At 38.6% G+C, this 19,621-nt stretch overlaps 1 protein-coding gene across 1 annotated transcript in view; it reads left to right on the forward strand.

Annotated features, from left to right (window-relative positions):
- Positions 1 to 3,084: 3,084 nt before the first annotated feature.
- The window catches only part of LOC120315572 (ovotransferrin-like), a 41,500-nt gene continuing 24,963 nt past the window's right edge, over positions 3,085 to 19,621 (forward strand). The window contains exons 1-6 of the mRNA XM_039360132.1: positions 3,085 to 3,264; positions 6,478 to 6,647; positions 8,559 to 8,670; positions 9,916 to 10,107; positions 12,270 to 12,393; positions 17,053 to 17,108. Of these exons, the coding sequence (XP_039216066.1) occupies positions 3,222 to 3,264; positions 6,478 to 6,647; positions 8,559 to 8,670; positions 9,916 to 10,107; positions 12,270 to 12,393; positions 17,053 to 17,108 (697 nt within the window). The 5' untranslated portion in view covers positions 3,085 to 3,221. The remainder of the gene's footprint in view (positions 3,265 to 6,477; positions 6,648 to 8,558; positions 8,671 to 9,915; positions 10,108 to 12,269; positions 12,394 to 17,052; positions 17,109 to 19,621) is intronic.

Below are 19,621 nucleotides of genomic sequence, written 5' to 3' on the forward strand. Positions count from 1 at the left end.
ACATATTGACCAAAATGATAGGAGTTCAATATTTCTGGAGGACATCATTTTAGGTAAGGCTGGTGTAGATGCAGAACTGATTCTACCTTTTAGTTACCCTGATCTACTCTCTAGATTATACAAAGACTATGTTAGACTGAAAGAGAACTAAGGGACGTGAAACATATCAGTAAAATCAGTGCAAACAATCAGCTAAACAGTTATCATCAACTTAAATCCATTGCATCTATGACCAGATCAGGTCAGTTTATGGTACTAAAGAACTATCTGTAGGGCCTTGAGGGTGTGAAGTCAGTGGAAATGAGATTAGGCAGATTTTCTTCTGTAAAGTATTCCAGAGACAGTACTGGAAAAGGTGTGGCTGGGAATTATGAGTATGAAAACTCAAAACATCTAGAAGTGTTGACTGAAATGTAGATGTCAGATTAGAAGGAACAGCCAAGGATTTTAAAACCAAGAAAATCATATATGGAAAAGTAGTTTCAGATAATCTAATCCCATGCCATATAGTTTTGGAGGTCATAATTAGCTGAAAGAGACAAATCACAGCTATCTTACTCCATTTGTGCCATTGGATTCACCCAGCAGCAGAGACAGATAAATATTTCTTCATTTTTTGTTTATGTTTTCCCAATTAGATACATTATAAGATTTGATTATTGGTGTACAATTAATGTACAGCTAAGATCATACAGAAAAATACAGATTCTACTGGAACAGATGTTTTAACAGGTCATTGTCATATTTGGTTTTCTCCAAGAAGATTGAAAGTATTTCACGTCTATTATTACATTGTAAATTCTACAGGGATATCAGGACTGTTTATATTCTGCTCCTATTATATAAATTTTCAGGAAAACCAGACAACTGGAAGATACAAATCACCTTCCAGAAGACTCAAAACCCTTTATCACTTGTGTGGTAATCAAATTCTGTGTTTCTGAGGTGAAAATAAGGCATAACTAGTTATAAAGAGAACCACTTCTATTTTATTCATTACGTCAGGTTTAATACATGCTACTTTGTTTCAGGTGTTCTCTATATATTTCCTCATAGATTGTAATATTTTATATTTAAACTTGCATGGGTAATTAACACACTATTATAGTAGGTTATGTTACACTTTATTTCTTACTTTATGTTATGCTGATATTTTATCTCATCAATTTGATTTTACCTTTGTGTTGTATTTTTAAATTTTCGATTGCCATTGACCAAATAAACGGTATTGCATTATATTGCTCCACATGTTTTCCTTCTAGAATCATGGTTATCACTGGTTCCCACTTCTACCACCTTAACCATTTTTGACTGTAGTTGAAAATAAGATGGGCAAATCTGATTTGCTTTGGTTGGCCTGTCATTGTTGAAGAAGTCCTGCCAAACTTGCAGCAATGTTGCCTTAAATCTATCTCCTGTCTAACATAATGAGGATTACTAGTTTCCAAAGTAGATTCTGAAAAGAGTAGCCAGAATGCCCAATCTATATTTTCTCATACTTCTTGATAAGGTCTCTCTATTCCTCCTACAATTCCTCTTTGATCAGAAACTTTTTTGGGGGGGGGGTAAGAGTCTGTCTCAAACAGCACTCCAATTTCTACTGCAGCATCAAGATAGTCTATCTCTCTGGCTTCCAAGCTGTTTTTGTTGTTTTGCTCTTTGTCACATTCCGTTTTCTCAAACTTCTCACAAAAATGCAATCTTTTCTAATATAGTAATTCCTATTTCTATTTGGTCCTTTCTTTTTCTTTATTTGTTCTTTCTTTCATCCTTCTATGTGGGCACATAGTTAATTCTTGCTTCACCTCTGAAGCTTTGCCAGGGTTCCAATGACATACAGAACAGTGTGGTTTTTTTTGTGTGTGTTCTTCAATTAGGGCATTATTTGCTAATGTCTCTGTAACTCTACTTCAACTAGTAAGGAGACCAAGGTGGATTTAAACCATTCTTTTGAATTGGACCTTGAAATGGTCTCCAGTACTTTGTTTAGTCAGTAATTGTATTACAGTATTATGAAGCAGGTGAAATTTCCACAGAGATTTCAAAGCCAGCTCACACACTGTTCTGCAGTAGTCTCAATATGATGTCACCCCCAAAATGCATCATTGTGGCCAGATACAAAGTATTTTCTTTCACTTGGAAGATTGAAAAACAAAAAAAAGCTAAAGAATCTACAAAATAATGCATGTGTTATTGGTTTTTAAGTTGCTAAAGGTGGATGTTTTGTAACAAATAAATATCTTGAAAAGTTATTATTCCAGAAAAGAATAGCATCTCTATATTCCTGCATATGGGTTCCTATGGGGTCCTCTGCACTGGAATATATTACTCTGCAATGCTGTTTATTTATTTGGTTATATCTAAATTACTTTAATCCAGTTTACGCATGGTAGAATTATAAGCTGCTCAGAATCAGATAGCAATTGGAGTGACATACATAAAAAAATAATTTGTTTCCTGCTTGAAACAAGTCCAGAGCCACAATGGACTTTTGAATGCATTGTCTTGTAAGAGTAAACCACAGGAAGGAAGGAAGGAAGGAAGGAAGGAAGGAAGGAAGGAAGGAAGGAAGGAAGGAAGGGAGGGAGGGAGGGAGGGAGGGAGGGAGGGAGGGCGGGAGGAAAACAGGAAGGAAGGAAAGGGTTCCTTGACTTTCAACCCTTTGCTCATTTCAATATCTATCTTGAGGCCCCCTAACAGAGAGCCATCAATAATGGATATTGTTTTTAGAATATAGTTCTAGTTGTACAGAAATTAAATCTCTGACTTTTAATAGAGTGGAGCTGTTGCATAAGTAGGCAAAATTTAGTCACAGCTTCAGCAGGCATATGTAGATGTCATTGCAATGATGGGAGTGGAAGAATGTGTCCTTGCTAATAGAATTGAGTTTCAGGTAAAGGAAGAATTTAAATGATGTGGAAAGTCCCAGCTGAAGCTTCTCGAACAATTCCCCTTTTTCCATTCCGGGCATGCAGTGAATTCACTGCCAACATGAGATTCTCCCTGAAGTAGGCTGGTGAGATAGAACAGGAGACAGGCACTATTGGGAAACAAGGAAGGACAAACACTGTTGGGTCACTGCTTCTGCTAACCCTGCAGAGTACAGGCTCTCTATAAAAAGGCAAGCCAGCTGAGTCAACAGCCTTCACAGACTCTGTGGGAGCAGTCTGTGACTGACATCTCTGCAGCACCTTGCCTGAAAGCAACCAGAGAGGGAGAAAATGAAATTTGCCCTCCAAGCCACTCTGTCCTTTGGGCTGCTGGGTAAGTGAATGCAGACTAACAGAGTTGCCCAAGGTGATTAAAGGGGCAAATTCTGCACTAGTTTTCAAAATGAAACCTTTAACTACTGTGGAGTATTTCTTTCTCTTTCTATTGCATTTATTTTCCACCTTTTCTTCTAAGAACTCAGGTTGGCACATATGGGGTCTTCTTTTACTTTTATGTTTTCACTAACCCTAAAGATTGGTTTGGCTGAGGAAAATTTAGTATAAAGTCTCCACGATCATATGAGGACCTGAAAATAGATTTCCATCATGTAAGTCTGGCACCTTACGCACTGTGCTATACCAACTACCTTATTTCAAATATTTTTTTAAGAACTAGAAAATTGCAAAATAAAAAAAACCTCCCGGAAATTTCATTTTTAACTGAGGATGTGATCCAAGAATTCTGCCAAATATACTTTTTTTAAATATGAAGATTTAAGTTTTAGTTTAAGCACACGCTGAACTTGGAGTTATACTTTCATACAGATTGAAAGGGGGAATAATACATAAATTATTTAATTAGAGGTGAATTCAAAGGCAAAAGAAGAAAGAATACTATTTTTATTATGATAATGAAGATGTGCTTTGAACAAGGAATATTAGGGTGTGATGATACTTTAAGAAATATTTCTAAGTTAAGGTGATTGCATACTAAAAGAAACTGTAGGAGAAAAATGGTGAATAAGAGATAGGCTGGTTAATTATTCCTCTGTCATCTAAATTATCCCTGCAAATACTTTTTACTTCTTTCCTGGTGAGATTAGAACAAAATATAGGTAGAAGGGGCAGGTATGGAATTGAATAGACACACTTAACAATTTGTCCTTGCTATTGTTATCTCTGTCTTCTATACAGATTACAAAGTAAAACTGAGTCTGAAAAACCCATTATATTTATTTTATAATATGATTTTGTGGACTGAAAAGAATAGGATATGTTGTGCAAGACATCTGGAAGGCAGAAATTTTGGAAAGTTATTTGGCAGTGGCTTTCCTAAATTTCAGAATGGGAAGTTTTTCAGCTCTATCAGTAACTTAATGTTGTTCCTTGAAGTAGGGATCAACAAAACATTGCCTTAATTCTGTTATTTTAAATAATATGCCAACATTTTTTTTAAAAAAAAATCTGTGCAAATTTGGGAGCTGAAATGAAAATCACGACCTTGAGGTATTAGCAAAGGGAGATTAATGCAATCTTCCTGTAATTTGTGATCTTATCAAAATCTTGATAAAAGTTCTTTTGCAGAACAGATGATCATAGGTCTCCAGATTCAATTCAAATGACAATATTCATAACCATCAGAATTAATAGCAAGAGATAGTGCAGGGATCAGTAATGTCTATTTCAAAGACTGTAAATATTTTCATATGTTACTGTCATGCATTGGTACAAGTTCCAATAATAAACATTTGTAATATAATGGAGAATATGAAAATTATCTCATGTCATGAATTTACACGTGATCCTGGTACACTGCTGAAATAAATTACTGCAACACAGCTGTAATTCAACAGAGACTGAATAACAACAAATATGCAATGGATTAATATGCATATGTAATGCAAAATGACCCTACATTTGTAAAAAAATATAATAAATAGTGAAATATGTTAATGAAGGTTCTCAGTCACCCAAATAGAGTTGTCTGGAAGTTGAATCATAGCAACTGGACTTCTTTTCTTTGTTTGTTTGAAAGGTTTCACAGCTCATCCACATAGCTTTTTCAGTCTGAAGAAGTCTTTACTTGGGTAAGCAGTGAAATGTTTCAAACAAAGAAAGAAAAAAAATCCAGTTGCCATAACTCAACTTCCAACCAGATAGAGAAATTGCTCTAAATAGTGTTAGCTTTCCATTATCCTAGGAAACAATACAACACAGTATATAACTTGGAATAAGATTTTTGAAAGTTGGTTGAAAAACTTGATGGGCAAGTTATTGAACAGTGCACAACATAAAAAAAATCTTAATTACTGGGCAAGATTATATGCATCTAGCTATAGCTTGGAAACCTTTTGAATGTATTATGATAGTATAAATCAGAAATAGGCCACCAGGCATCATTAAAATGTTTTAGACTACACCCTTATAATCCTTTAGGTAGGTGTGTGCTTTCAGGTCAATTTTTGACTCCTGGTGACTGTATGGACAAGTTGCTGCAGTTTTCTTAGCAATTTTTTCAGCATGTTCTTAAACTTTTACAAGTTGAACTGCATGTGTGTGTGCACACCGGCCCACCAATTGTGCAGCCCGGTCACAAATATGCCATGGCCCAGGGGTTGGGGACCCCGAATTAGAGAATTTAGATGAAAATGTGTGACATGGCCTTTTCTGTAGCAGCATGAAGATTAAGTACTTCTTCCCTAAAGAGTATAGATTATCTTCACTGATTAACTTCTGTACAATAATAAGAACGTTCCTGTTCTGTCCAATATTTGTTGCTTTCTAATGTTTGGTTACCAGTTTGACTCTTTGCAAAGTTTTTTTGTCTGTCTTCAATCTTAATTGCATTTAAATTGCTTTAATGACTGTTTGATATCTTTTCTTGAAGCCCAAAGACATTTTCTAAATTATTTTGCAAACTATAAAAATTTTCTCAGTAATTAATCTATAATATGCTGCTAAAAAGTGCAATTATTTTTTCTATCACTTACCATGCTAAACACCTTAATAAATTATCATTTTTTATAATAATGATGTAATTGTAATTATTTAGATACTCAGTATCCACAATTTTATTTCTAGTTAATTTCATTTATTAACTTTCTTTCTCTGAGTCTGCTCTTCCTGTGTGATCTTAAACTGAAATTGGATTTACTTGGATTTTAGGAGTGTCTGTTGACAAATCTTCAAACTGAGGAATTCCTTTTAGAAACTAGAAAAGATACATTTTCTATATACAAAATCTGTGCTGTTTCTCATTCTATGAAATTAGTAATATAACTAACCTTGCATATAAAAATGGATTGTAAATAACAGGTGACGTTGTTCAATAAGTGGCAACCGAAATACAAGTCCAGATATTCTTGTCTAAGACATGCAAAACATCATCCCTACAGTCAATAAAAATGAATTCAGTCCACTGCAGTCCAGTCACTCTTTTAATCTGATTTCATGTGTGTTTAATTGTAGAAAAACCTTCAATAAGGGAGAACTATCAATTCTTGTTTAAGCACATTCATTATCTGCACCCTTTTCATTCTTTTCATAGCTCTGTGTCTTGCATCTTCTTCTGTAAGATGGTGCACAGTATCCAATGAAGAGCAGGAAAAATGCCTAAGGCTGAAGAGCGAATGCTTTTCCCAGCAACAATCCAAGGGTTTTCCAGAACTGATTTGTGTGAGGAAGACTGATCACCAGGAGTGCATAGTTGCTATTAAAGTAAGTGACCATTGACAGCTGGATAGGGAAGTGGGAAACTTCCTGAGTTCATTGTTCAAACAACCTAATTTTTTTTTATTCCCTTGCAAAGAATGGTTGATTTGGAAGGTTCCAGATAGAAATAAAATAGGAGCAAGTACTATAGAAAGTAGAATCGCATATATGGAAATAGAATTTGGAAAAATATGCTTGGATGATGGGAAAACTGACCTATACTGAAATGATTCAATCAGTATAAAATAGCTTTTGTACACTTATTGAATTTTCAGATTTCGGGACAGCCATTCATTGCTTGCATGTTTTATTTATTAGATCAATAAAATGCAGACCACAGGAAGTCTGCAGAGGGTTGTCTAAATCAGGGCTTTTCAACCAGTGGTACGGGTACCACCTGTGGCACATTGGCACCTGGCAGGTGGTACGCAACCATCCTAGAAAAGTAGCGGGGGAGGGGAATGAGCTGAACTGGTGGCAGCGCCGCACAAGCCTGAGCGAGAGATGGCTGGAGCTACAGGGCTGTCAGAGCTCAGCGGAAGTGCCAGGATCAGCGCTTCTTTGGGGCTATCAGAGCTCAGCGGAAGCACCAGGATCAGCGCCAGGCTCCAGCTGGAGCTCGGCGCGAATCCTGGCGTTTCTGCTGAGTCCAGAAGAAGTGCCGATCAGCTGAAAGTGGCATTGATCCTGGCGCTTCTGCTGAGCCCAGAAGAAGCGCTGATCAGCTGGAATGTTGCAGCATCTCCAGGGTCTTGTGATTTACATTCAGATGCTTGGCAACCGATTCATATTTATGACAGTCACAGTGTCCCAGGGTCATGTGAAGTGACCAAAACCTGCTGCAACCACCCAGTAGACGGGAGGGGAATAAAAACCAAACACCCCCCCCCACCTCATCCTCCCTGCCAATCCTCAATAGAAATGCTCACAACAATGAAAACCTCGGATAGGAAGAAGAGCACCGCCGGGTGGGCAGGCAGGTGTCTTGCTCGGCTGTGCCTTGGGGAGCACTTTTTTCAGTGCCATTGTAACTTTGAACAGTCACTAAGCAAATTGTTGTAAGTCGAGGACTACCTGTACTTCATCACTTTTTTCCCTTTTTTTGACACCTTGCTAGGCGACTGGTGGTACTTGGATATTGCCATATCCTAAAAGTGGTATAATGGGTGAAAAGGTTGAAAAGCCCTGGTCTAAATCAGTATTCCCCAACCTTTACGGATTGGCAGCCCAGCTGGGGGGTGGAGAGGGGAACTGGGCTGAGCAAATAACAGGACGGCATGCATGCAGAGAGCTCAACCTGTGTGAGCAGCAGGCTGGTGCATTCACGCAAAGTTGAGCTGTGCATCTATGCACACTCCAATCAGCCATTCACATGGCCCAATCAGCCATTCACATGGCCCAATTCCAAATAGGCCATGGCCCGGTAGTGGGTTGTGGACCCCTAGTCTAAATAGTCAAAGGCCATCATGATCATGTAATTAAATCCTCTCTTCCCTTCCCTTCCCTTCCATTCCCTTCCCTTCCCCTTTCCTGGCCTTTTCTTTCCTTTCCTTTCTCCTCCCTCCCCTCCCCTCCCCTCCCCTTCCCTTCCCTTCCCTTCAACATATAATAAAGGGGCCTAGCTTCAATCATACAGTTTTAGCATCATCCTGACTTTCTTGATCTTCTCTATGAATGCCCCTGATTTTGGCCAGAAGTTAATTTCAGGAAACCATGAAATTATCAACTGACCTAGAGGCCCAGTGCTCTGTTCAAGATAGCATTATCATTCTTCATGGCAAACACATTGTGAATGAAAAGGAAATCATGTTAATTTCCAGATCTAGTAAGAAACAAGGAGATATAACTGTCATACATTCATGACATATTTTATGCCAAAGAAATATCCTGTCATTATCCTACTTTTATGTTTTTTAGAACTCAGAAGCAGATGCCATCACTTTAGATGCTGGTCTTATTTTAGAAGCAAGCTTGAACCCTTATTATCTAAAGCCTGTTGTAGCTGAACTTCATAAAAGAGACTCAGGAGGTAAATTTTAATAGGATTGATCTGAAAATGCAAAGAGGCTGCATAATTCATCCAATGGTTGCTCATTGGGAGGGGAGGTGATATGGGCCCTTCTCTGTCCTGGGATCTGCTCAGGGCATGGGTAACTCCAACCATACTACCTGGCTACCATGAAAACCCGGCTCTTCCCCCAGGCATTTGGGCCAAGCTGTTAATTTGGGAGTTCTGGGGTAGACATACAGCATAGATATTTTGTGTTTTTAATAAGAGGACTTTATCTTGGATTTTTACTGTTATAATATTGTTGATATTTGCCAACCACAGTTTTGTAGGATAGATAAGTGCCCTTCCAAATTTGATAATGAAATAAAGATAAAGTTGCTAATATGAATTCAACTGGATGTGTGGGTTGCTATAACTCACCATGCAGAATCCACTTGGAAATTCACTCAAATAAAGCCACCAGAGACTGGATTTGGGGATTTGCAGCATACCAGATTTATGTTCTAGTCCAGTCAAACTTGAAAATATGAAGATGTGTGGACTTAACTCCTGGAATTCTCCAGAAAGGCCTGGGAATTCTGGGAGTTGAAGTCCATATATTTTCAAGTTGTCAAGTTTGAGAAATACCACAATGCCCTTTCTTGGTACTGACTTCTGAGACTCCAAATGCATTTAAGATGAATTTTGGATCTGTGATTCAAGGATGCAGTACTAGGATAATTTCACATGCTCAGGATTTTTCTGCTCTGCCTCAGACTGCCAGACTCCTGCACACAAACCTCTGGAAACTAAGTCAGTTTAAGAAACCCCCTTTCAGAATTTCAACTCCTTCCTCTCTTTTAATTGTGATAGTGGCCTGATGTTTTCTTTGGACCACATTTACCAGAGGCCCAACTGGTGAAGCCCTCTGGACTGATCTAAAGAGAAAGCGTGTCTTTCCTTTTTTTCAATGTTTTCCATGTTTTACATTTGCTGTAATCAATTTCACCCTAACACAGTCATGGTGTTTTAGTCTTTAATTTATTTAATTCATTTATACAAATAGTTTCAGCCCGTTAACAGTACAAGCAATTATCATAGAAGCACACTGGCAAGCCACTCCTAAATATATATTTTGCTTAATATAACCAGCTGTTTCCTCTATGGTATAGGATATTAACATGATAATGAAATGTGTTTCTTAAACAGTGTTTAATTTTTTTTGGAAATAGACAGAGACTATAGCTATAACCTATATTTGATTTTTCCTTCTCTCTTTGTCAGTATCTACTACTAGTTATTATGCCATTGCTGTTGTGAAGAAAGGAACTATTTCTTCATTAGAAGATCTCAGAAAGAAGAAATCTTGTCACACTGGTTTTAAAAGATCTGCAGGCTGGAACATCCCAATAGGAACTTTACTGAAACTGAATTTGATGCAGTGGGATGGAACATCAATGGAACCTGTAGAAAGAGGTAAGAAAAATCTCTATATCTCTATTTGTCTATCTGTCTACTTATCATCCACCTCTATTCATATTTATTTTATTTATTTATTTGTATCCCGTCTTTATTATTTTTACAAATAACTCAAGGTAGAGAGTATATCCTACACACATTCCTTCTCCTATTGTCTCCCACTCCCTCTGAGTGGGTTGGGCTGAAAGTGACTGGCCCAAAGGCACCGAGCCAGCTTTCATGCCTAAGGTGGGACTAGAATTCACAGTCTCCTGCTTTTTTAATCTGGTGCCTTAATATCCCTCCCTCCCTCCCATGCATATCTCTCTGGGACTTCAAGACAATGTACATTTTATCTCTATAATAGCAACTTTATGATTCAGTTGAGTTCAAAGAGAGTCAACTATAGCCCAAGTCCTATAATGATTGATGTTGTTCAGTGGCTACTGGGAGATCTAGTCATGTTAATCAGATATACTTAAACCTTTTGAACAGTGACCAATTTGTAACAAAATCAACACACTTCATTATAAATACATATTATATGTATTATATAGTCATATTAAAATCTTGTTGGAGTTTTACTTTGAGTTTTTGGGGCAAATTTAGTAACTAAAGTTTATTCTAGTGACCACAGATTATAATACAGGTATAATACCTAATATAAAATAAAGCAGAAAGAAAAAAACAAATCGATTGGTTAAATGATCTCTGCTAAATCTGCTTGCTCTGTGTAGTAGAATTTGCCCGTTTTCTAGAAGTTATGGAGAATATGCTGGAGGATATTTCTAATTGTAAGAAGGGATAAGATGGGTGAGTTAAATTTTATAAATAAACAAACAAACAATAGATTAATTGTAATAATTGTCTCTTGCCTTTGTTTACAACTTATAGAGCTAGGACAGATACGATAAATTTCTGAAAGAAACTAGAAAAAAAAAGGGAGATGAACAGTGGATATCCACTTCACAACCACAGAAGGTTTCCCTAATGTCATGGCTTCAATCAGCTTTTTCAAGCCACAGGCCACCCTGGGCATAAAATTTAGGTAGTGGATATTTTAGGATTAATTCATCTGGGGAACTACTGTAGATAGACAAGAAAGAGTAGAATGCTATCTCGGTGTGGAATATGGGAAATTGTGGTGGGACTGCATGCATGTATATCAAATGACACCAAAATCTTCTGTAATTTTTTTTTGTGTGTGTGTACAATGTAGAAATACATCTCTCTTTATTAGTTCTTGTAATAACAGTTTTTTTGGCTTTTAGCAAGTGCTCATATTGAGAATAGAGTTATATCAAAAATTGAACCAATGTTTCAGTTCTATTCCCTTTAGTTTGACATTTTTGCACGCTTATATCATAAGCCTCTATTCCTGGTCCAATTAGTCTTTTTTTGAACAATTCCTCGGAGATTTAGTAGCATAGTACTTAAATTCATGAAATTCAAAAAGCCTCTCAGTAAGGGCAATACTTCCTTTAAGACATTATTTATCCTGGACAGAATTGTCTGAAATAAATTATACTACAGGAGGAACTAAGAAGATACCAGAGAATATCAATGAGTCTGGCACCATTAAAGTTCATAAAAGTGCATGCTCCATCTGAATTGTCATAATCATGAAACTGGTATCATGAAGCTTACGGGTTTTGTATAATCTGTTGAAGTCCCTAAAACAAAGAACAAATCATGTCGTAGTTATGAGTGTGATAAAGAAAGGTTAGTTTGCACGCAAAGAAATATATGGTTATATGGAAAGGCTGAATGAATGGTATGGATATAAACCAGTTTTACATAAACTTCTTTTTCTTTTTCTTATCTTATATACTTAATTTCTTTGGTGTATTATTTATTATCCTCTTTTTTGTATTCTGCACAACTTGTTTATTCCAAAAGAAAACTGTGTGATGTGTATGTGTGTTTAATAATAGAATGTTTCTTCATCTTTTCTTTTTTCTTTGCTTCTCCCTTTTTCTTTTCAAACACAGCTACAGTAAAATGTTTCATATATAAAACAATATTATTTATTGCTTACATTTTTATTGCCTTATGTAGTTATGGAACAGAATCTAAAAAGTGTGTCTACTTATACAACCTTGTGAGGACCATACTTTCTTAAATAGTATGCTGCTAATAAAGAACTGTCAATGACTTATCCATCTGATTTCTTTTTATAGCTGTGGAAAGATTTTTTGTTGCTAGTTGTGTCCCGGGTCTCAACCCTGTATCAAATCTGTGCAGTATTTGTGATGGAAACTGTGACTGGAATGATCCCTTTGTTGGATATGCAGGAGCTTATCAGTAAGTGACATATGCTTTCCCTCATAAGCCATGGTAAACTTTTATCATGCTTCTATAGTTACTCCCAAATATATATTTTATAAGGGTATATGCCCTCACCTTTTTAAAATTTACATTTATTAAGATTTTTTTCATAGAATAAAAAACAACTTGAAAGAAAAAGAAAGAAAAAGAGAAAAAATAAGAAAGTATAGGAAATGAAAAAGAAAGAAAAAAAAAGTTAAAAATGTGACAGACTTCCAACCTTTATTTAAGAGATAATTACAATCTTATTGTTCCATTTCCCTCTTAGGTGATATGCAGATCCCTTTAGCCTTCATATACAGGTAGTCCTCAATGTACAACCACAACTGAGCCAAAAATTTCTAGGGGATGGGGGAAGAAGCTGGCAAAGCAGCTCTGATAACACCTCCCCCCCATCCCAAGAAGTCTCCAGTTGCTCTTAGGTCCCATGGGAACTGAATTCTGGGAGATTTGTGCATAGACAAAAAAGGACTTGCTGCATTCACTTTGCTGTTATGCATAGTGAACAGAGAAATAGCACTTCATGGAGGGAGAATCAAAGTACTGTGAAGGACTATTTAATTAAGAAATAAAAAAACTATGATAGAAATGAAGGCGAAACAAGGGATCATCAAATAAGGCGGGGACAAGAGCAATATCACTCAGAGACTATAATATGCAGAGTCTCATTTTAAAATTCCCAAAGCCACATATACATGAGCTTTATTATAGACATTGCCGTGGTGGGTAATTCCAAATAATAATAATAATAATAATAATAATAATAATAACAACAACAACAACAACAACAACAACAACAATAATAATAATAAAGTTGGAAGGGACCTTGGAGGTCATCTAGTTCAACTCCTTGCTCAGGCAGGAAACCCTACACCATTTCAGACAAATGGCTGTCCAGTCTCGTCTTAAAAACTTCCAGTGTTGGAGCATTCACCGCTTCTGGAGGCAGATTGTTCCACTGGTTAATTGTTCTAACTGTCAGGAAGTTTCTCCTTTGTTCTAGGTTGCTTCTCTCCTTGATTAGTTTCCATCAGTTACTTCTTGTCCTGCCTTCAGGCGCTTTGGAAAATAGCTAGACTCCCTCTTCTTTGTGGCAGCCCCTGAGATATTGGAACACTGCTATCATGTCCTCCCTTGTCCTTCTCTTCGTTAAACTAGACATACCCAATTCCAGCAACCGTTCCTTATATGATTTAGCCTCCAGTTGATGTTGCAATGTTGTCCTCAGGGTGTGGTCAGGTACATGGTCATGGAAGTCAAGCCTCTTTTAGATGCATGTTGCATGTGTAGTAGGGAACTAGTGCTGCATGGAGCTCTTTAAAATCTCAAATTGTTAGTAGCCCTCCTACTCCTGGAAAGTAGCTCAGATTTGTTGTAGATCATATCCCTGACCATCCTCCACTGCATGCAGCAAAGCACTGCTGGTGTGCTCTACAATGCTCCCAGCCTGTTGTATAGTGCCCACTATTCCTTCTCCATTCTTAGTGCTATAATTGTTTTTCAGCTGATCATTTTTCCCCTAAGTGTTACCATCGGGAATACCCAATAAGTTCTTGTTTATTGCTTCTATTTGTTAATATATTAGCTGCCTACAATTAGATGGCTGACTAGGACAATACACAGCCAGTTCAACAATCAGTCCTGTTACTGTCTGCACCAAGAAGTAGGTTAAGTGTCTATGGAGATTCTCAGTCATCCAGGTCATAGTTATCCCAAAGATACTTTTTCATGAGGTAACTGAACTTTCTTGTTTTTCTTTGAAGATGTTTCGCTTCTCATCCAAGAAGCTTCTTCAGCTCTGACTGGATGGTGGGGGAATGGAAGGATTTATACTCCTTGCAGAGAGCTGATCATTTCAATATCTGCAAGGAGTATAAATCCTCCCCCACCATCCAGTGAGAGCTGAAAAAGCTTCTTGGATGAGAAGCAAAATGTCTTCAAATAAAAACAAGAAAGTCCAGTTGCCTCATGAAAAAAACATCTTTGGGAAGTAGGCTAAGTATTTTTACATGGTAGAACAGTGGTTCTCAACCTTTTTAATGCCGCGCCCCCCCAACCGGTCGTAAGTCGAGGACTACCCAACCGGTCATAAGTCGAGGACTACCCGACCGGTCGTAAGTCGAGGACTACCCAACCGGTCGTAAGTCGAGGACTACCCAACCGGTCGTAAGTCGAGGACTACCCAACTGGTCGTAAGTCAAGGGCTTTCCCTGCCCGGGAGCGCCATGCATGCGTGGTGCCGCCCCCTGCGCCGGTTGAGGTGTAGCTGACAAGGGGCAGCAACGGCGCAGGGCGACCACCGACTGGGCCACCAGCTGGCCCAGCCCAAGGAAGGTAAGGCACCCACCGGGCACCACGCACGCCAGCAACCCTCCCTGCGCCCGCCGGCCTCCCACCTCCCACCCCTGGCCCTCTTTTACTTGCAGTTTTAGTAGTTGCCCAGCAGGGAGGGGTGGAAACTTCCAGACAGCTCGCCTTTGCTGCAGACAACTTGCAGCACCGTTTGCAGACTGGGACTTTTGGCGGGCTCAGCAGGGCAGAGACAGCCTGGACAATTCCTGTTGGCTTTTGAAAGCCAATAGAATTGGACTCTATTCAAGAGAGTCTATTCTATTGGCTTTCAAAAGCCAATAGAATAAAAGGGAGTAGCACAGCTAAGGAAAAGGGGGAAAAATGGCAGACTGCGTTGTTTGGCGACCCCCATGAAATGGTCGTTCAACCCCAAATGGGGTCGCGACCCACAGGTTGAGAACCGCTGTGGTAGGAGTACAGTATTAAACTCCTCTATTGGATAATGGAACTCTAAAATGTTATCCATTGTGAATCTTTTGAACATATATGTTCCATTTGCCTTTCATCCATTTCTTCCCAGATTTCCCTTTTTCAGTACAGTTGTTTAGTGACCATTTGAAGTTACAATGGCACTGAAAAAAGTGACTTATTACCATTTTTCTCACTTATAACCTTTGCAACATCCACATAATCAAAATTCAGACACTTCGCAACTGACTCATATTTACAACAGTTGCAGTGTCCTGGGGTCATGTGATCAGTTTTTGTAACTATCTTATTCTCCCCCCCACACCCACACCCACACATACTCCATGGGCATTAGAAGTCTTTATTGAGGCTTCCCAAGCCCCAAATAGTTTTCACCTGAAATTCCTCACATCAAGGAAAACCTGACACCAGTCCATAGGGCAAGGACTTGTCTGAAAAGCAAAAGCAAGTCTGCAAGGCAAAGGCAAGTCCATAATTCAAGAGGCACAATCTGAAATTTGAGATACAGAATCCAGATCTGGTAGTCAAGGAAGAATTACGGTGGCTAAAGAACACACCACAAGGAAACAGATGCATTGTTCCCAGTGTTGTTTCACTCCACACACTGAGCTAGTCACTCCCTGGTGCATCCCATCAAGAGGAGTGAGGCTATGACTTTGCAAATAGCCTGGTTGACCTTTGTTGCTCCCGCCTCCTCTCAGCCTTTTGCACTCTCAGATTGGGAGGAGGAGGCAGTTCTTCCTCATCTCCATTGGCCAGCTTCAGCTGTGCACCCTCTTTGCCCAAAGCCTCTAGGCTTTCCATCTGCAGCTGTGCTTATCCTGTCCCTAGCTCAGCTGGCTGCTTGTCTTGTCACTCCTCCTGTGATTGCTCTGCAATGCTTGGCCTCACCGCTTCTGGCTCAGAGCCTCTGGCAATCTGTGGACATTCCTCCATGTCCCCCCCCCCTCATGTCCCTACACCCAGTTCTTTCTCGTCCAAAGTGCTGTCTGGAGAATTGTCCAGAGAAGTGACCAGGAAAGCCATCACAGTGATCTTCTGATAAGCAAAGTCAATGGGGAACTCAGATTCACTTAAGAACTATGATACTAATTTAACAACTGCAGTAATTCACTTATCTACTGTGGCAAGAAAGGTCATAAAATGAGCCAAACTCATTTTACCACTGTCTCACTTAGCAACAGAAAGTTTTAGCTCAATTGTGATCGCAAGTTGAGGACTACTTGTAACAAGATGTAAGTCGGTAATTCATTGCTTACCTTATTTACCAAAAATTTCAGGGTCTTCAACTAGGCACGCTTCTGGTTTTCAGTCTTCACTGATGGCAAAGTGTTTTGCCTTAGATCCTAAAGAACTGCTGCCAGTCTGTTTGAACAATATTGGACTAGATGGACAAATTGCCTAACCAGAGAGAAATCAGTTGTCTTCCTCCTGCCTTAATTATTCTTCCATATTCATACTACCCATTTCATGTAAAAGTTCTTTATTCAGTTCATATTTATTCATTTTCTTGGTAAGAAACAATAATTAAACTATGGTGTCTACAGTGTTTGTTTGAGGATATATGATGCCCTTAGGTCACATTGACTGATGATGCTACCTTCCATCAATGTAAAGATTTGTATTTTTAGAATCGCCTGTTTTTGGAATAGTGGCAGTATTGGCGCATCCTAAATTTTGGTGCCCTAAGCCAGTGCCTCATTGGCTTTAGATATCTATATTTGGGCAGTTTGGGTAGGTTGTTTCTGTTCTGTTGAAAAAGCAGAAATGTTGGTGACAGCATCATACAATATGCAAGAAATGTAATACTTAACCACCATCTCCTTCCTAATATTTTATCCTTTTTTTCATAAGGTGTCTGAAGTCTGGAAAAGGAGATGTGGCTTTTGTGAATGAGGCAATTGTATTAGGTATGAATTTGGGAAAATGCTAACCTGTAAGTTCAAATACTAATAAGTGCTTAAACCTATGATCATTTGCAGGTGGATTTCATTTGATCAAGTACTCATCTATTGGGTTCTCAACTCTATTTTTGTAGAGGGGTTCCAGAAATACTTAGCATTTTTTTTATAGATCTGTGAAATATATATATATATATATATATATATATATATATATATATATATATATATATATATATATATATAATATATATATATATATATATATATATATATATAGCACTGTACATGTGTTTAAGCAAAATGTACCAAGCACATTAAATGTGGAAATTTCTCAAACAACAGTCTTACAAGAATATGTGACAAACTGGTTTTGAAACAGGAATGTCAAAACCAGTTTATGATATTGTATGATGGTCTACAATTGAAAGAAAAAAAATGGTATTGCATTGAATATGCAAGGGAGATAGGATCTGTTCGATTCACCTGCTCTAGGGCAGGGGTAGGCAACCTTGGCTCTTTTATGACTCGCATGCTGGCTCAAGAATTCTGGGAATTGAAGTCAGTCCATGAGTCATAAAAGAGACAAGGTTGCCTACCCCTGCCCTAGAGGATTGGTGAATTGGGTGGAGTTCCAGAGAGAGCTTAGAGTTTTCCTGGTGGGCAGTTCAACTGTGGCCCTAGTTGCTGCCTAAAATAGACAGGTGCCAGGGCTTGTACTGTATCACTCCTTTTGAGTCAGTGACTCCTGAGGAAGTGGACAGGGCTCTTTGTGCTATCAGTTCAGTTACCTGTTTACTACATCTGGATCCCTTCTGGGTTTTGAAACCAACAGATTGCTCCATGCTGTAGTGTTAACGTCTTTGATGGATGGAGTGGTGTCCCAACCTTAATAGAGGGGGTAATGCACCCCCCTCCCCATAGGCCATCCTTGAACCCAACAGTCTTCAATAATTATCAAACAGCCTCTAACTTTCAATTTCTATGTAAGATTGTTGAGAAGATTCTTGATTTGCAGCTATTGAGAATCCTGGAGAAAACTGATTATCTAGTTTTATTTCAGTCAGATTTCAGCCATGATTTAGTACTGAAACTGTTGTGGTCACATTATAGATTATCTGTAGAAGAGGTGAGATGGTGGTGATAAATCATCCTTGTGTTCCTTGATCTTTCAATATGTCAATCATGGTATCCTACTGAGACAATTCTGTTGGTTGGGGATTGGGGCACCACTTTTTGGTGGTTCTGTTTCTTTCTCCAGAACCAGTTCCAATTAAATTTAATGAGGGGAGGGAGAGAGATTACTCCCTAAACCTTTCCTGTGTATGGCTCTGTAGGGTTCTATTCTCTCTCCCTTCCTTTTCAACATCAACATGAAGCCACTCGATGAGATCATCCACTAGTTTTGGTTTGATACAGTCAGTAATGCCAATAAGATTCAATTATATATTTCAACCCTGGTCAGACAAAGAAAGCTGTTGAGTTCCTGTCCTGATGCCTGAGGAGTGTGAAGTTTTGGATAGGGAGGAATTGAGTCAGTCCTATTAATACTGAGTGGTTGTGGCTGTTTGGCCATCCAGATCTGCAGATATTTAATCTCTGACCTTGTATGCAATACAAGGTCAGAGATTAAATATCTGCAGATCTGGGTGGCCAAACAGCCACAACCACTCAGTATTAATAGGACTGACTCAATTCCTCCCTGTCCAAACCTTTACACAATGTGTGGGACTACATTTTCCTATTCAAGAATGGTGTACAACATGGGGGGTCTTCTTGGAGTCATAGCTATTGCTAAATGAGCAGGTGTCAGCTGTGACCTTCAGAAAGGCCTTTGCACAGCTTTATCTAGTGATATATTTTTTCTCTAATCAAAGAGGTTAATTTAGCCATGTCTGCAAGTTCCATCATCTTCACCAATTATTCTTCCACTGTGGGTAGTGTCAAACCGTTCCATTTTTGATCATATAATATCTCATGCAGTCCTATTAATACTGAGTGGTTGTGGCTGTTTGGCCACCCAGATCTGCAGATATTTAATCAGTTGGTAGAATGCAGGAGCAAGAGCACTGAAGTAACACCTTGACTTCACAAGCTGCATTGGTTTCCAGTTTGTTTCCAGGTGTCATTGAAGGAATTAGTTGTTACCTATAAAGCCCTATATGGCATAGGGAGTTATCTGAGAGACTCCCTGTCTCCCATAATTACTTGAGAGACTGCCTGTCTCCCAATTCAATTTGGCAGGTTTGGTGCACTCTTTGTTCCTTCAATTAAGTAATTCCATCTATCAGCACCCCAGAAATGCACCTTCTCCATTACAGTGCCTGGCCTTTGGAATGAGGTGCCCTCTTCCCTCCAGGATCTGAATGGGCCTCACCCTGTTCATGTTTTAAAGGAGTAGGGAAAAGGTGGGGTCGGTGCGGGTATAGGAAAAGTCTTTATTTTTCATATTTGAAATAATTGGGCATTAAATAAGACAAATGACATAAAAAACAACAACAATATGATGGAGCCTACTTTGT

The sequence above is a fragment of the Crotalus tigris genome, unplaced genomic scaffold (genome assembly GCF_016545835.1).
Source record: "Crotalus tigris isolate CLP2741 ecotype Arizona unplaced genomic scaffold, ASM1654583v1 scf7180000019154.1569036, whole genome shotgun sequence".
NCBI lineage: Eukaryota > Metazoa > Chordata > Lepidosauria > Squamata > Viperidae > Crotalus > Crotalus tigris.